The 19,303-nt window shown below is 42.4% G+C and overlaps 1 protein-coding gene across 6 annotated transcripts in view; it reads right to left on the reverse strand.

Annotated features, from left to right (window-relative positions):
• The window catches only part of Mettl15 (methyltransferase 15, mitochondrial 12S rRNA N4-cytidine), a 143,548-nt gene that overhangs the window by 114,755 nt on the left and 9,490 nt on the right, over window positions 1–19,303 (reverse strand). Inside the window, exons 3-4 of one of the 6 annotated variants that reach the window (XR_010049892.1) lie at window positions 11,855–19,302; window positions 1,387–11,138 (exon numbers count right to left, since the gene is read on the reverse strand). The exons of 4 other annotated variants lie outside the window; for them this stretch is intronic. Coding sequence is in view for 1 of the 2 variants with exons in the window: in XM_063256757.1 (XP_063112827.1) it covers window positions 19,291–19,302 (12 nt within the window). In the remaining variant the exon portion in view is untranslated. Of the gene's footprint in view, window positions 1–1,386; window position 19,303 lie in introns of those variants that run through there. One more of the 6 variants, XM_063256757.1, reaches the window with a different exon arrangement.

Consider the following 19,303-nt stretch of genomic DNA (forward strand, 5'->3'; position numbering starts at 1 on the left):
TGGTCACGGCAATTGCACAACTGCACCCACCGCTGGTGTCACACCGTGACAGCGTGTGACTAACGCACTCATGCTAGGGTCTGCTTTACTATCTCAGTTTAAGAGGCAAATGAATACTTGATTACGAAAATCTCACGGAAGAGGGTAAAAATTAGAAATTAGACTCCTTTGAGGGAAACTCTCCAAAACTGCAGGTCTCAAGGAGCCCTTTAATAAGCTTACTTGAGACTCTAACAGGTGGAGGCAGAGGTGCACGGAAATCTGTAGATGCAAACACGGGAGTGGAGTCAATAAAAAGGTTCTGAACTTTTACATGCTATGAAAATACCAAGTAGCTATGACCCTTCTGGAGCTGTATAGAGGAAACAGCCAAGTTAGTAGATGATCACACACCACCGAATACAAACCAATACACAGCAATAAACAACACAGCAGCCAGAAGGGGCAGAGGTGTGAGCACGGCCACCCAGAACTGCACAGACACCGCAAGTGCTGCAGATGCCGGTGGTACAAAGGGCAAGCTGAAGACCTGAAGACCTGGAGAGGGCCTGCGGCTACAAAAACTAACATGTTCTGTCAGAAATGTATCAGCCTTAAAACAACAAAGAGCTATGACCAGATCTACAGCTCCACACAGGTAACAGAAAAGTAAAACATGCGCTGAAAATAAATGACCAAGTAAATTCTCCTCAGGACTCATCCCGGCAGTGGGATGACACTTAAAATGAGGTGGGGACTGTGCTAAACAGTTAAGAACGCCAGCACAGCTTTGCAGCCAAGTTCCAACCAAAACAAGTGAAGTGGACACTGCAAGCTTAGAGCTAGGAGTCTGCATTTTATTCGGGTCCAAATGCTTGTCTTCAACACCAGGTCCAAATGGCTGTTGTGTGAAAACACACAACTCATTCCAATGAACCTCTTCACCTCAAAGCCTGAAACTGGGAACTTTTCTTGTTACCTATTTTTGATCACTCTTCTTGTGTCTGAACAGATGGAAAATTCCTCCTCCTAACCTAACTGAGGGCAGTCTCCTCAAATGGGAAGAGCTTTCTGGTACTGGTTTGCAAAAACTGCCTCAGTGCATTCCAACAGTGAAAGGTGGAATATTTCAGCACAGGCTGGGACAGTTTCAGATTCATCATCACCTCCTGCAAACACCTTTGACAAATACAGCCTATACGAGAGTAAGGTGACATTTTCACCTGTCCTGAAAAGAGCAACAATCTGCTGCTGGCTTTAACACTCCACCCGCAGTGGGAAGGAATTCCATGCTGCTGATAACTAAAAGTCATAGCAACGCAGCTCATCCTTAGAGTGAAATTATATAAATATTAGGGGAATTCTGTCTAGTTTTTTCTCTCAGGATAATTGTATGCAGCTAAAGAATTTTTCTTTTTTTTTTTTTTTTTTTTTTTTTTTTTTTTTGTGGTACCAGGCAGGAATCAAATGCACGACCTCACACTTGCCAGGCAGGTGCTTATGCTGCTGAGTTAAATCCCCAGCCCTGGATCTTTCATTGTTTACAATCATCCTTATATCAAAATTAGTATGAGTATTCTTAAAGCACCTGTCCCTACTTAACATCCGCACTTTCTCCTCTTTTATTTTTTTGTCCTATCTCCTCTTTCCATATACAAAAGGATACATAAATTAGTTTTGTGTGACTGCTTGAGTGAGAAGATAGGAACCCAATTCCTACGTGCTCTTAGTAACTCTTAAACAAAGCCATCTCAATGTCACAGCCCAAGAAGAGAGATGCAGAAGAACAGGAGATGGCAACAAGCAACTACAGAAAGGAAAGACAAGAAAGCAAATAACAAGGGTTTTCTTGTTATGTGCTAAACCCAAAACGTCAGTGCTACACTAATACCATAAGCTGCAAGGGATCGGCAATCCAGCTCCACTGCTTTCCTGGCAGTAGAATAGGAGGCAGAAGTGTGGGAGCCTCTGGGGAACAAAGCAGGGCAGGACTGGCAAATCTTCCAAGTCTAATCTTGCCGGGTGAGGACCGACAGTCCCCAGTGGGCCTTACAGAAGTGATGCCAGGCCTACCATCAGCATGGTGCTGGAAGCCTAAAAAGGCTACCCCGCCTGGCCACGTCCAATAGCAGTGTCACGAAACACTACCCACTTTCCTTTCCTAAGCTCTGCAGTCATCTCCATGAAGAAATGGGTGGCTTCCAGCTGCAAAGCATCTCAGAGATACATGCATGCCTCAGAACTGTCATCACCTTTCAGTCTGAGACATGCAAATGTAAGTGAGTTTTAAGTAATGTTTGTCATAGTGATTTCCACAGAGATCTTTCTCCTAGAGAAAATTATGTTTCTATTGTAAGCAGATGAATTCTGGAAAGTCACCTGCAGTTAGGGATGGAAAATCCATGAGAAACAGTACAGTGAGATAAAAGAGATGGGTCCACTTTCATGTTCTCCTTAAACCACTGTGGGACCCTAAAATATGCCACAGTGACACAGGTTTGGTTGGCTTATTTCAAACAGCTAGGTAGAGAAACTGCAAGACTGACTCTGATAGGCTGCCCTTTTGTAAAAGAAACATCTGTCTACCTCCTTGAGCCAACTGCACAGGCTGTCCTGTCTGATGTCACCATTGCTGCCTAAGAAACATCCTCTTTAAAGACACCGCAGCACACCCTCATAATCCCAACTACCTGGGAAGCCGAGGCAGGAGGGTTGCCAGTCTGGACAACCTAACAAGATTGTATATATCTCAAAATACAAATTTTGAAAAGGGGTGAGCAGGTAGTCAGTGACAATGTTCTGGTTCAATCCCCAGTACCCTCCTAAAGTATCATATAACATAATTCACAATCATTCCTTTTAATAATTAGTGCTTTTTTTTTTTTTTTCTTTTGGTATGAGGGATTGAACTCGCAACCTCAGGCTTGCCAGGCAGGCACTTACACAGCTGAGATAAACACCTGGTCCTAATTAGCTAGTCTAAATGTATTATTTTATCCATAAAGGCACTGTGGCCTGAAAGGAAAAGCCATGTGTGAATCACAGAGCAGGCTCAGAAGTCTGCCTTTCTGATTTCACTGGCACGGTCTGTCTGCTGACCTTAGCCGACTGCGCCATGGGGCAGACTGCTGGTGCAACACCCACTCTCCCTGCCATACACGTCCACACTCCGCAACACCCTTGTTTCTGTACTTCTCACCATCTTTTCTTGTCATTTCAGGCTGCACCAAGTACTGCATGTTAAATATTTTATGAACCATGTCTAATCTAATCAATAGAGAAACCCTATGACATAAGATTCTTCAAAGTAGAAATGGCTAAAATAAAATCAGAAAAGGAATAAGAAAATCCAGGCTATGTGCTGCTAACAAAGCAGTGAGTCTTAAATTCAAGTTTTCAGACTAAATTGGAAACATATTATTGCCTTTATCTAATGCTGCTCCAGCCTAGCAGAGTCTCATACTGACAGTCAAACTGCTACAGCTGGTGCCCATCCACATGTCTACCCTCGCTTTTCACACCCTTTACCAAAGTACCAGACTTCCCTGGGCCCCTTCATATGGTATGAATGTACTAAATTATGAATTAGTGGCTTTGCCTTGCTGAGATCACAGTGTCCTTAAAAACAAAGAATGAATAAGTTCCATAATGGCTACCGTGGTGGTAGGAACAAAATACAAACTCAGGAATACCTGCAGACCACACTTACCACCGCCAGCACAAACTATTACTATACACTATAAATACCAGACACAGGAAAGGAAGAAACTGGAAAAGTTGTAATAAGAACTGAAACATCCGACAATTTAAGCAACAGGATGATAGATCGTAACGACAATGATAAAAAGGAACTGGCTTAGGACAGGCCTGGAAAGCTAGACATCAGCAAGCGCTCTTATTTTACAAAGTGCCAAAGGAAGGCCACCAGAAGCAATGCAATAAGAGTGATGAAGAATTGGAATAAGCATGATCTAGTATTACGGGGCTGAATGAGTAATCCTACACACACAGAACTGGTAAAGTGGGTCTAGATGTCAGGGAGAGTGGAGTAGGAAGCATGCAAAGTAGCAGAGAATGGAGATTTACTCCGTCCTGCACCCTTGAAGATGAAATGTTCTGCTCTGCAGTGCTCAGCGTAAGACAGGGAAAAGGCCCCCAGGTCCTACTGACCTTTGTATGTCATTAAATGCCAGAACACACATTTTCTTTTTCTTGTGCAATTTATACCTTACCAGCAATTCTCTAGCTGTTCAGAATCTTAATAAAACTACAAATATCTTTTAATAAATTGCAAATATTGCAATTTTGTCAGCAAATGAAGAAAAACTACACAAAAGAAATGACCCAAGAAATTTAAAACAATGTGGCTAAGGCTGATCAGTGAGCAAAAGAGTCAAACAAAAGAAAAGCAGGGAAGAAAGCTAAAAAGAAACCCTGTTGACTCTCCCAAAGGATAGTCTCTTAACTGGCGATGCTCACTGTTAGGCAAGCAAGTAGGGAACCCAGCATCTTTCCAGGTTGCACCGGCAAAGTGTTAAGCTCCCGAGGTACATTCACAAGAGGTAAGAAAGGCGAGAGGGTTCTGTGGCACGACAACTCCTTTCAACGAGTTAACATTGACTTTACTTGCCTTTTCTGCTAGCATTTCTATAGACTCGTGCACTCTAAGAAGTTACAAGGGTATGACATACTTTTCCTTCTTTCTGTTTTTGTGATGATGAGGATCAAACCAAGGCCATGCAGGTCCTATGTCATCACTCGACCACTAAGATCATTTCCTAACCCTATGTTAAGTTTCTAAAACATATTTGATCATAGAATTTTTTAAGGTCATCTCATGAGAACAAATTTAGGAGATAATGAATGAAAAAAATAAGAGGTCAAATGGCTGTCCTTAAAATTTCTTAGCTTACAAACAAAATTTATAAGAAAGACCATACACTGTATTCCATCAAATATATTCCATCACAGACTTTATTTTACTAAGTCTAAGATGATGCTGATTATAAAATCCAGCATTATATTTAACATACCATTAAGGAAACATGCTGCCAATTAAATCATGAGCTGTCATCAGTTGTAGAATGTGTCTCAATTTTAATCTACAACTACAAAAATCACATTTAGAGAAAGGGCTCAAGTCTGTGTAATGTCTATTGCCCTATATTTTTCTATTATATAACTAGATCAAATGTTCTTCTTCAGCTTCTGTAGGATAATGTCTGAGGCTCACATCAGACAGCGCGGTAACATACTATCACAGGTCGCTCCCAGTGCTACTATACAGATACTGCCGAGGACTTTAAAGAAGCTGTTATCTCATGGAGCTTCAAGTTACACATTTCACTGTAGATGAATCATGCCTGTCTTACAGAGATTCTGGAGTTTGAGAGGAAATAATATATAACAGCACGTAAGAGCTGCTACACACTTATTTGTGAGTTCTCTTCTCTGTCTTATTTTCCCAGTGATTCACCCTAACATTTTATTATCTTGCTAGAACACACTAGCTCTCTTCACCCAAAATACTTCCCTGCTCTTGATTTCCTCTAGGTTAGTCTTCTGTAAACATGAGGAATGCCTAATCAATCCCCCTATGAAAAACCAGTATCTAAGTGAAATACTTTCTTTCAAACAAATATGAGCTCAAGTTGAAAAAAAAATTATCTTTAATGACTTTTTAAGTTCAAATTATTACAAGGTAAAAGAATCATAGCAAGTCATATAATTTTGTACTAGTACATAAAATACATAATGACCAAAAGGAAAGTATACTCTTATATGACAAATCAGTACACCGCTAGTGTGTGAACCAGTTCTTCGGAGCATAAAAGGCTTCTCTTGCTGCTGATAAATTAACAAGATAAAAAGAAAAGCAATTGTGTTGAATATTTTTAAGGGGGGGAAAAGACACCAAACAAGGAAGAAATTAAACCCAGATGATATGGGTTCATAAAAGACCTCTTAAAAAATCAACATGACAACTACAAGTCTATTCAGTAGATTTAAAAAAATTCATAAAGCAAAACAAAACCTAAATATCAAAGAACAATTAAGCAAGTTGCCAAAGGACAAAGTGCTTTGGTAGGATGTCAATCAGAAGCAGTGAGCTGACAACTGTGCCTTAATTAATTTTGAAGCTGTTTCCAATTCGTTAGTATGGAACACCAGAGGCTTCATGCTGCCTGTGACTCAGCGCCTGACTCATCCACCAAAACTGTCCTTACACAAGCACTACCCAGGCACCGCCAGGATGCAGGATCAAAAGGAAAGAAGGTTCACCAGCCTGCATAGTTAAAGCCCTGTGATAAATTTAGATGACCGGAAGGATAAGGAATAACTTTCCAAAGAGCTTTAAAGAAATAGCTTGAAAAGTTCGATTTGTTAACAAATAATGAAAATGCATTGGTTTAGAAAATCGATTTTTGCAAATATATTTTTAAAAATACACTTGTTTTTAAACTAAAGGGTATATACAATAAAAACCAATATTAAAAGATTCTATTAACTTGACCTGATCACAATAAATTACCCCATATTACCTGACTCCTTAAAGTAGAAGTGGAAACAAAATGTAGACACTTAAAATCATCGTATACATTTATGTCATTTGAATTTTCTTCGATTTATTTTAATTTAATTTATCCTTAGTATGATCAATGAGTGTTAACTTTTAGGGTGAATCTAAATGTTGAAATGTTCTTGAAAAAAATTCAAAATGTAGTATGAGTAAGAGGGCAATAATTAGCTTTTTCTTCCCTTTATTGCCAACTTTGTCTCTGCCTAAACTCAGTTTGTTAAACAACTAAGTTATAATACAGGCAATTATTTTCACAAGTTTGGAAATTCTTTCAAGTTCAGAAAATGGGCAGAGGGTTACAGAAAGGCAGAACCGAAAGGCTACTTCCTGAAGGGAAAACCAAAATAAAGGGATGTCCACAGGTCCAGCAGGGCTCTGCTGAAGAGTCCAGAAGATCCAGCGAGATAAGGTTTGCATCAAATCCGTTCCCACAGACAATCGATGAGTCCCATGTTACAGATGTCTACAAACTCCTAAGACTCAAAACCTTTGCGATGACTTACGAGGATAAATAAGCCCAGCAAATAAAGGAAAAATGGAGCCAGAAAGGAGATAAAGGTGGAAGAAGCTCAAAATATATGAGTGCAAGGGTGGTGTAACTACAGACTCCTGGAAATGTAAGACATAAATGAGTCTTACACAGGTTGACCTCAGACAGAAGCATGAGTGGGGGCAGCACTCACCATGTACACAGGGAATCACTCAGGACACACAGAATGGAGGCAGAGGAAGTGGCCCGGCGAGCTGGGCACACGGTGACCACGCAGACTCGGGCTGCAGGGCTGCGCTCACACCTTCCTGGCTCTCGGCTTCCATTTCACCCTGGACTCACTTCCACTGCTTTTCCTACGGCTGGACTGACTCCGCAACTTTATAGCTAACCTGGAGAACGCCTTGTTTCTGCTCTGGAGTCATTGCGGTTCTTACCTCGAACGCATAGCCAGTGACCTCGCCAGTCACTGCCACGTGCTGTCCTTGACAGCCAGTGCAACTGTAACGGCCAGCGTGCTGTCCGCTTCTTCTTGAGTGTGAGTGGTGTGCGTGTGTGTGTGTGCACGTGCTGGAGTTCAAACCAAGGGCCTCACAGTGTCTCTTTCCTAAACCACAAAACCAAACTTCTGATGCCACTGTGGAAAGCTAGAATTTGTACGTTTCCTATGTACAAATTGGGCTTGAACAGACACTTCAATGGCACACTGAGTGTGCTTCCTTTCACCTTCCTGGTAGACACCCACAAATCCTAGCAGGGCAAATAAACTTTCTTACAAATGCACCTTGACAAAAAGAAAACATTTCTATCAGTCCTTATCAGGAAAACACAGTAAACTATCACTTCGTCCTCTACCCCTGCAGTGAACCCAGGAGTTAAAAGCAGGTTAGTTTTCCTATCCCTCACTATAAGCCACGGAGTAACAGCAAAGCAGCACTCAGAGAAAGCAGTCCTGGAGGGCACACCTGATGCAGCCCAGCTGCACCACAGTTCGTCACAGTCTTTATTGTCCCTAGACTTTTTACAGGTACTAGATGGCAGACTGCTCAAAGTCATAATCCCAGAACATGGGGCAGAGCTACTTCACTAAAGAGCAAGCCTTTATTTCCGGACAGAGACCTGAGTAGGGAGCATTTGCTGATACACACATGGGAAACCTAACCAGGGCAGCTGTCTGGACTAATGAAGCAGGTGCCTACTGATCCTGCCATATACAAAACAGACAGGGTTTAGGACAGGACAATGCTGAACCTAACTCCCTTCTTCTCGGAGGTAAGAATCTGTTAGGGATCACAGGCATCTGAATAATGTCAGCAAGAGTAAGAACGATAATAGGGGTCTGCACCGGCTGGAGAAGAACCTAACCTGAATACCAGAAAAGCTCTCCCGAGAGACCCGCTGAGGCCAGGGGCAGGAGGCAGCTCAGGAGCTCCAGGGCACGGCTGCATCTTCATCTCCTCTGGGCACTGTGCCCCAACCCAGTTACTGAATGACGGAGGTGCCCAACAATCAGAAACTCATTTTGTCTCAGTGCCAAAGCACAACTTCCTGGAACCTGGCGAGTGTCTTTAATTACACACTGATTACTCACTCAGGTGACAAAAATCACTGATGTGCTGCTGTCCCCAGTGGTCCTGTTCCTAAGCCATCAAAAGGACATCTGGCTTTGTGTTCCAGTTTCTTTCCCTGCCCCTACGCAAGGAAAGTCCCATGTTATAAAAACAGGAATAAAGAGTCAGGAACAACAGACGAGCCATGGATCACCAAAAAGGTAGCATGGATACAAAGAGTGGGGTAACTTCTTCCAGAATTTTGAAAGAAACCACAAAACAAAAAGAAAGAATGGAAAAACATGAAGACAGAGTGTGAGACAGGGAACAAGAACAGCATGAGAGTGGCATGGGGGATGAAGTCACCTTCATGTGTTTTGGAGGCACGTATAAAGGATTTGCACTATTTTTGAAATACGTAACTGTTATTTTATTGGATTCTGTTCTTTTGGCTAACTACCCCCCAAAGACTGTATTGCACAGGATATGCCTTAACCATTAAGCCTAGCAAATTTCGGTCCTAAGCTCAGACCTCTTTGAGGTGCTGAACTGTACATCTAACTGCTTCTGAAACTCCAGTTTGGATATCTGAAAGGCATTTTTTTAAAATGGTCCAAAACAAAATATGAGGTCTTCAGAGAAAAAAAAAGTCCTCATCCTTCAAAGGACGAGACCCAGACATTATTAGGTCAGGAGCTGTTTATGTCACACCCACCGCCTTGCACAGCTCCCCACCACTGCATTTAAAACACTACTACTGTATTCCAAACCCATTTTTCAATAAGCACACTGCTTTTTAACTCATCTCTTTGGTTTATCTACTTTTGCACAACCCTCCCCTAGGCTACCAACTCTGAACTATTCTCCACAAGGCAATCTGAACGTTCTTTACAAAACACTACCTAATCTAGTTATACTACTCTCTTGCTCAAGACTCCTCCGTGAACTCTCTTTTAAAATACAGACTAAAATTCACAAAATGGCCTCAGGCCTAGCATTTGCTGGTATGTTTTCATTTCCTCCATGTGGTACACATTTTGCCATACTGGTCTTCAAGATCTCAAAGCACTCTACCAAAAACAAAACAAAACAAAAAACTCTGCCCTACTTTTTCCCATCACAGGGTGGTGTCATGCACTGTGTACCCTATCAGGATTTTTTCTCCTCTTCTGTGAGTAAAGGATACTGGATTTTTCCTTAATTACCATTCCGTCTGTCTATCTATCTAAATGACACAAGGACTCTCTAAATTGCCTCAAGCTGGCTTTGAACTTGTTACCTTCCTGTCTCTGCCTCCCAAGCAGCCAGGATTACAGACACATAAAACGTGTGCCACCTCGCCCACCATGCCCAGTTCCTCTTAGATTACTGTCAAGCAATAGCCTATTAGGATTTTGTTCCTTGTATTTTTTAAAAATATCACCAATTTTAAATTATTATTTATAAGATACAGAAACTATTAAACTTCTCATGCATGATTATTCTAATAAGTCTGTGGACTTACAGCTATAAAATAAACACTGAAAATCAAACTATGCATCTTCTCTTCACTCATACTAACCTCTGAAGAATAAGTGCTAATTCACTACTCTCACTTCAAAGTAAACATCCCCGCATTACAGGTAATACAGTGCAGAAACAGAAACTCTGGAAACATGACTTTTGCATACCTCTGCAGAAGCCTGTCCACGGTGGTAAAAACACCCAAAGATTGTTGGATACACTGTATTACCTATCAAAGATGAAGGAATAACTCCATCAGGTACTACCGACCACACAAAGGTGAATTTTCAATGTAAAGATCATTGGAAAACTTATTTAAAGGGTGCCCCCAAACTGAATTACAGTTTATGAAGCTCTCATGGGGGGCTCCCCTGGGGTAACTCTGAAAGCAGCAGAGCCAGCAAGGCTGTGCTCAGAGGCACAGCCTTGGCTTGGCGTAAAGGCCCTGTGTTTGCCAACACAAAGTGGGGGAGAAGCAGCTGAAATTAAGTGATTTATTTTTGAGATTATGAGAAAAAGAGAGAACAAATTATTTTTTACCAGCCTAGAATATAAACTAAATGAATGATGTGTTAAGTTTTTGCTGCTGTTGTTTGGTTTGTTTTTTTGGTGTCAGGGATCAAACTCACGACCTGGTGTTTGTCAGGCAGGCACTTTCGCCGCTGAGCCACATCCATGGCCCGAATTACTTTTGACGAGATCTCTAATTTTCTCCCACGCAAGTGATAAGCTCTGCAGTGACGTTACGGGCATGCTCACGGCACATTTTCTCGTTAAGCCACCTTTCTTCCACAGTAAAACGTGTAGCACCTTTTTGGAACAGCCTCCATTGGCCAGACTTGGTCACATCGGCCTGCTGAAGCCATACTGCTGACCGGCGAGGCTCACAGGGGTGAACTGCTGCAGAGGAGATGATTCTTCCAAAGCAACCAGGATTATCACAATTAGCCAAAAGTGATCACACTCCAAGTTCATCAGCTTGGATAAGAGATGACAATGTGATAACACCTTCATGGATTGCACACTTTTTATACACCTGGAAATGTTCACAAGCAAGCATTTATTTACAGCAAGAAAAAAAGAGAAATAAATGTTCACGTAGCATTTGTACCTGTCTTTGGATGAAAAGGAATATTTAAAAGTGCAGCAAAAAGAAAGGCAATGGTAATTTAGTTTTAAAAATGATGCTAAAATTACGCTCCCACAAATCCAATTCAGAATTCGTACTTGGGCTACCAGATGGCAACATGACAGGCACCCAAGGAGCCCAGAGTTGGGTGGCCTGGGGAGGGGGCACTGTGACTGGCAGGTGGAGGTGGAAAGGAAATTGCCACCTGGCACCACAACAACTTTATACCAAGGCTCTACCCACAAGCTGCTGCTGGGGGATGGTGACTCTGCCTCTGCTGCGTGGCCTGTCATACTCAAGTCCCTAGACACACATGGTGGGACTTTTCTTTGTGTGCTCATTCACAGAAGGCTGTGAGGGACGCTTCTTGCCCCAGCCAGGGACACTTAATGTGAGCACCTGCACACATTGCGGTGACTTGAGAGAGCGGATGGCATCAGAGGAAACAGGTGTGAACGGGGTGTAGGAGCCACAGTGCAAAGCTCAACCACCCTCGCCCTGTAGGACTCGTGATGTACATTTATGAGGGTGCAGGGCCGCAAAAGCAACAAAACGAAACAGTTTTTCATATTATCTAATGCTTTTTTCCCAAAAAGTTGACCCAAATAGTTTCATGGACTTACAGGACAGTGTGATAATTTGATACATGTGTGCAGCAGGTCACAGTCAAACGAGGATAACGAGTATTCCCCCTGAAATAGTCATCATTTCTTCATATGGGGAGCCTCCACTCTGCTTCTTCCAGCTTTCTGTGAAACACCTCAGCCACCAGCTGTTCTGTGCGACACTGCAAGTCTTTCCTTATACCTGACTGCAGTTCGGCGTCCCTCACCTGACCTTTCTCTCATCCCATCTCCTTTCCCCTCTGAAACTCTGCTAATCACCATCCTACCCTACAAGGTCAGCTCTCTGCAGCTTCCGCTGAGGGATGAGAATGCAAAGTGTTTGTGTTTATACACAAGTCCTTTTTAGGAAGATTGAATACAGATTAAATTTTCTAGGAAAGTGACTTGAATAAACAGAGAAGCACTTTACCAAGAATATCTGTCCATTTCAGAAAATCAAGTCACATTTAGCAAAGTCACTGTCGTATTTAGGTGGTGAGCACAACGTGACTCTGTCAGCCTACACAGGCAGATGTTATATCACAGTTGCGCTGTTTATAAACACAAATCTCCAGCAAGATGCCCGGTTTGCGTCTCATCACCCTCAGCCCTCAGCAGCCAAGTCACTGTGCACTGACAGCCTAAATTCTCAGACTTCCTTCAACCACATGTGCATCCTCGCTTGGGCTTCTGCCTCTTCTCACCACCTCCCACCGTGCTCCTTGTAGGCTGCCTCGTTCTTTATGAGTCAGTCATAAAAGCAGTAGACACACATTTTACGGAGCATGCATGCAGTATCAGCCCTATCTGTTCTAACCGCACTGCCCTCAGACACTGATTAAGCCTCACACGACATGGGGACCATCGTCATCACCACTTTGCAGGAAAACATCAAGCACGGAGACAACGGACTTCGCTTTGCTCAGTCAGTGACAATGTTCCAGATGGCCTGCTTATTTTTTTCTTCTCTTTTAATAGCCAAATAAACTTTACTGCAACTTTTGTAGAATTTACTTTCAGCTGCAAGACATGTTGCATAGGAAATTATTTAAAGCCCATGAGAAAAAATACTTATGGCTTAAGGTGCAACCAATTTTATTTCCTTGAAAAAAAAGGTAAGAAATGATCTCTGGGTAAAATGAAGGTGAAGGGAGGGGCCTCATGTGATACAGCAAAAATACCTAGCACCTCTGTTTAGTCAACTGGTCTTCAGTGTCTGAATCAATAGCCATTTAACAAGGTTTTAGGCCAAGAAAAAGATTATGAATTAATTAAAATAAGTAATTAAAATGTTTCCAGACAGCAGTTTATGAAGATGAAATCTAAGGACTTCATGTGGTCCAATACCCCTCAGTGGCTAGCACAGTACTAGGGTCCCTTGTACCGCACATCTGCTGGATACCAGTCCTGCCTTCTGCTCGCTTCTGAAATCTCACAGCTACCAGCCCATAGGGACTCCACAGAACATGACCCCAGGGACCTACAAACCTAATTGTTCTTAAATGCAACGCTTAGTGCTACACTCCTGGCTTTATGTGGGAAACAGTCGTTTTCAGGAAATGTTCAACCTGGTCTTTATCATGTAACTAGAAAACATCTCTCCTACCCTTTCATAACCATGGAGACATGGGCGTTCCAAAGAGAAAATGGTGACATCTGAGATGAAATGAAACACAATTCAGCAAAGGCAGCTGGTACATCGGCCGCCTCAGCCAGTATCAGCCAGGGTCTCTGCGGTAGGCACAGGAACTCGGCTGCCTGCACAGCAGCCTCAGTCCGCCTGTCTTTGTCCACCTCCCCACCACAGGCTCTGCCTCAGCAAGCAAACCTCCTCATGCCTCGCTCCTGCTGTTGGTCAGTGCCCTCAGGGACTCCTCAACCCGAGCCAGCCTGGAGCCCAGCAGGATCACCAAACTGCTTCCTGTCCACCAGCAAAGCGCTGATGTCAGATCAATGTCCACGCTGTTTCTTAAAGTAAATTACACAGAAAATGGCAGCTCTACCTCCTGCAACCCTTCTCCCATCAGGATCTTCCTCAGCCTCCATGCTGCCATGCACCCTGAACAGTCTTCTACCTCACCATGAAAAGACAGCTCTGCAACTGGATCCTCAGTCCTTCTAACCCATCCTCTACAAAACTGTCCTCCTCAGACCTGTTGTCACTGCACATCCCAGAGGAAGAAGTGACTCTTCTACTCAGGGCCACGATGTCAAGCCTGTGTCCATGAGTCAAGATGCTTCTTCGGCCTCCATCAGACATTCTTCCCTGCACATTCCCTTGGCGCCTGAATGCTCAGGAAAGTGAATGTCTGCTTCCTGTGTACACACGTCCGTACACAGTGCGCATGGCCTGCCTCGGGCTTGCTGCCATCTCTCCTCAGTTAGCCAGGAAAGAGCTCCTGAAGTCCCTATGCAAATAAGGCCAAGTGGGCGCCAGGCAGGAGGCCATCCAAGCCATGCATATTCTGGGTTTGGGATTTACTGCCTAATGTCTTTCAGCAAACCCCGCCCCTCACGTGTGTAGAGCTATGGAAAATTTAACCAGATGACTTTGCTAGATGAGGACCTACCATGAAAGAAGCACCTGTCCCCATCCCAAAACAAGCACTCAGAAACAGAGTTAGGTGGGGAAAAATTAAAATTAACTCAGAGTATCACTGTTATGTAAAACAGAGTAACCAGTAATTCAAAATTACCACCTCAAATAAACCAAGAAGTCTAATTCACCAGCACCCTGGGAGGCCGAGGTAGGAGGATCACAAGGACATGCACAGACTGAGCAGCTTAGGGATTCAGGGAGAGCCTGTCTCAGAATAAAAATTTAAAAGGGTTGGCAATGCAGCTGAGTGTTTAGGCCCGAGGTTCAATGCCTAGCGCCCCAAAAAAAGGGAGAAAAGTGAACTAAAGCTTACCCTTCAAAAAGATTAGAGTACGAGAAATTTTTCCAAAAAACAAAATAAGAAGTTACAACAGAGGAAAAGTAGGAAAAAATTATACCCATTAAAACAGTATCTATGACATGCAACAATTTTAATTTAAAATCAAACATATACACTAAAAATGGGTTTACTGTTTTCTCATTTAACTACTTAATTCTTCCAATTAAGCTTTGTCACAGAGACACTGCAAGTCATGTCACAGACTTGAAATACTGGGATTAAAATTTTTTCCATAGGTAATTATAAAAGCAAATGTGTCAAATCAGTTAACTTGAGCTCGAAAATTTAGCACAGAATACACCAAAAATGAGTCAAAATTTAGGATGGATAACTGTTTTTCTTTACCTAGTTACAAAAGGACGAGAATGGTACCAGTCTACACACAGATCACACAGGAGGTGGAGAATCAGACACGCCAATCATCTGTCACTCCTGATTTGCAAGAGTATGGTCACCGCAAGCAGAACTTACTAGTCTCTGATGTAAATGTCTCAAAGACTTTGTAATGCCTGCATAGAATACATCTTGAAACAAAATGTTTCTTTGGTATGCGGCCCTAGCCTCTTTTCTGTTGCTAGAGGAAAATACCAAATACCAGGTCATTTATAAAGTTTATTTGGCTCACTGTTCCGGAGGCTGGGATGTCCCAAGAGCATGGTAGTGGTGTCATCTTGCCTTTGGTGAGGACATTCTCCAGCATCATGACAGCAGAGGGCACTGCGTGGTGGGAAAGAGCAGGCATGCCTGGGTGGGCCCCTCTCCCTGGCCCCCCACCAGACTGACCCTAGGAATGCTGAGCTACACCCGGCTTGACTGCCTCTTTCTTTCCTCCCCCTCCCTCCCTCTCTTTCCTTCTTCCTTCCCTCCAATCCTTTTCCTTGCCTGGAGAGCTATACATATCTGTCTATGTATGTATGTACGTATGTATGTATGTAACTAGCTAACTATCTAACTTGATTTGAGACAGGAGCTCACTAAGCTGCCCAGGCTGGCCTTACACATTCAATCCTCCTGCCTCAGCTTCCCCAGTAGCTGGGATTACAGAAATATACCATCACAACCTAGCCTTCTACCTCTTCATAAAGCCACTAAGACCATTATTATGATTTCATCTAATCCTAATGACCTCCCAAAGACCTTACCTATAACTACTATTAAGATACAAGTTTGAGAATTAAGTGTTCAATTCAGGAACTGTAGGGCATTATGTTCAAACCACAACATACGCTATCAATTGTGTCTTTAAGTTGGTAGTTCCCTGGGGAAAGTTTTAGAAAAAGCTATATGATTTCTACTACTGACATGATGCTGCTGAAATAAATACACCAATACAAAAACATAAAACATCTCTCATCTCCACTCTCCCTGTTGAAAATCATCAATCTGCATTTGAATCCCTTGTACAAGAAGCTGGCTGCGCTCATTAGTGAAGTGCTTACCATTGTGGCTATCTTGTTTATATGGAATTTTGATGCCCGGGATTGTACACAAATCTCGGATGCTAAGTCTGTGTTCTACCACTGAGCCACATCCTGGTCAACTTAGACTGGAGGAAAACCCAGACTTTCCCCTCAAAATCATGATCCCTACTCAAGGATAGACTCAGACACCACTTGAAGGTCAGTTAAAATGGGGGTGTGAGCTGCAGTTTTATTATTTCTGTTACAAAGCGAGGCTAAAATCAACGCTATAGCTAAGCGCTGAGGAAATCAGACAGTATGGAGAAGACAGAGAAGTCTGCTTCCTGAGTGCTCACGCCTTTTTCCTTCAAAGTACCCTCTTCAGTTTTCTCCCCTATGCTACCCTTCCTGTATCCTTTTCTAACCACCCCTCTCTCTGTCACTTAATGGCATTTGTCAGCCTATACCTTTGAGCAATTTCACGTCCCACTCTGTCATTAAAAATGAACGGTTTCCTGGTGAGAATGAGAGATCAAGTAAGTGGGTATGAGCTCTGCCACGGCCAGCAAGCCGACCAGGGACATGGCATGGGCCCTTCTGCAGCAGGCTGGGCAGGCAGCAAGGGCACAGTGCTCTCCAAGGACTGGACGGGCATAGCCTCAGGGCACAGGAGACACCAGGTCACGCTGAATGCTGTAGGGTGTCTGTATAGACCTTGAAGCTCTCACAGGCTGAGCCTCAGAGCTAGAAGTGCCCAGAGGACAAAAACCACCCACTGTTTTTGTGGGTGGAGCCAGAGGCACCGAAGTCCCACAAAGTTCAAGCAAGTCAAGCACCAGCAGAACAGAAGCACTAGAGACACTTTCCATCCGTACTTCTATGTCTAACACAACACCTTGAGCAAAATACTACTGAAACCCATACTAAAGAAAAGCGCAGGAAATAGTAGCCAAAAGTGCTTTACACAATCAAATCATACCCAAAATAAAATCTTATAGAGGTCTGTATTGTTACCATTAAAAATACTCTCCCAGCCACTGGCCTCAAGTGGAAAATTCTCCATCTTTATGAATATATTTAATATCTATAATTTTTTTTGCTTTCCATAATCAAAAATGAATACCAAACAGATTAGACTTTAACTTGGAATTTAATTATAAATATAGAAAAACACTGTATGTGACACAGCAAGTAAGCAAGGAAAGGATAAAATAAGCATCTAAATGAGTATATAATGTGAATGAACAACATTTCAAACATTGAAGATTAAAAAACAAGTACAGAATCTATAAAACGATAAAAATACACATACTTTCTAAAATAACATTCATAAAAATCTTGAAATGCATAGTGTCCTTGGTAAAAGGTGCTGGTTTCACCAAAGGGAAATAACCAGCAGCATTATACACACACACAGTACAGAATAGCTTAAGACAAGTCACCATTAGGCTTTGTAACTTAGTTTATTACAAAGTAACATTTTAAGTATGTTATTACAGCTGAGTAGTTTGTTATGTGAGAAGGCAGCACAAGACGAATGAAACAAAATGTTATAAGAACTCAAAAGGTCAGGTACACTTCCTACCACTCTTCACAAAAACAATACAGGACTTAGAAGAACAATAGCAAAGGCAGAATCAGCCTCTTGCAGCGGCTGTGATTAGACTATTGATCAGGGGCTAATGCTGACCTAAATAGAGAGCAGCTGGTAGGCAGGATGACTTGGATGACTCACAGGACCTTGCTCCAGCGGAAAAACCTCACTTTTTTCTCCTTCCCCTGCCTGACTTCCCATATAGAAGGAGCCCTTGCTGTCTTAGGTCTTCGCTGTTTCCTGAAGCAGAAGGATGACTCCCAAATATGCAAGGGTATCATTTTTCCTCCACCACGGAGACACATTTATCTTTGATACGATTTGGACCAATGATTTCTTTTCAATACACTTTGTTTTTCAGGGCAATTTTGTGTTTACAGGAAAATTTAAAGTTTAGCAACTAATCACAAACTCTGTGCCACTATAAAACTGCCTCCTCACAAAAAGTTGCTCCGTTATATCCATGTACGGACTCCCCCACGATAACTGTACCCATGAAGTATTATATCCATGTTAAAATAATTTTTAAAAACGAAGCATCCCCAACATTAACAGCCCCTAGGTGAACCAGGGTGGAGTATTTCTTAAACTGAGGAAGTGATCTGGATGGACATCTTTGCAGTGATGTGTACTTAACAGATTTGGACATATAATGGTACACAGAGTAGTTTCACTAACCTAAGTTTCCTCTGTGTACTGCTGATTCACCTCCCTGACATCTTTTCAGTTTCCATATTTTTTTTTTATTTTTCCAATATGTCATGGAGTAGGAACCCACCAAATTTGCCTGTTTCTAATTGGCTTTTGCAGCATAGTAATCTCCACTTAGTTTCTTGCACTTTTTTTCATTGTTTCAGAGCTCACTTCTTTTTAGCACTGAATAATATTCCACTATCTAGAAGTAGCACACTATTCATTTACTGAAGAACATGTGGATTTCTTACAAGTACTGGTGATTATGAACAAAGTTGTCATAAACACAGCAATTGGTGTAGACTTTGTGTGGCCATGTTTTCAGTTTCTCTGGGAAAATACCAAGAGTGAATGTTGGGTTGCATAACAAGAGTACATCCAGTTCTTTGAGAAACCAACCTCCTGTCGTCTGAAGTGGCTCTGTGATTTTGCACTCCAACCAGCAGGGAGAGTTCCTGTTGCTCCACACCCCAGCCAGCATTTGTTGCTGTCAGATGTAACCCTGCAGTAGGATCTCAGTGCTGCTTTAATCTGCGTATTTGGATGACACACGAAGGGGGACATCTTTTCACAGGCTTCTCTGCCCTCTGTGCAACGTCTCTAATGAGGTTTCTGCTAATGTCTTTGGACCTTTTTTTTTAATTGTGCTGCTTCTGTACTGTTGAGTTTTCAGGGATTTTTTTTGTGTGTGTGTGCATTTTGGTTAACAGTCCTGCGTCTTCTGCAAACATTTTGTCCCCTTCTGAGGCTTGTCATTTGACTCCCTTCCATTGATGAAGCAGAGATCTTCAGTTTTCAGGAAGCTCAGCTTATCAGAACCCTCTTTCATCAGCCACACCCC

This window comes from Cavia porcellus, unplaced genomic scaffold (assembly GCF_034190915.1).
Source record: "Cavia porcellus strain 051 isolate PalLab524CR breed Dunkin Hartley unplaced genomic scaffold, mCavPor4.1 scaffold_9, whole genome shotgun sequence".
NCBI lineage: Eukaryota > Metazoa > Chordata > Mammalia > Rodentia > Caviidae > Cavia > Cavia porcellus.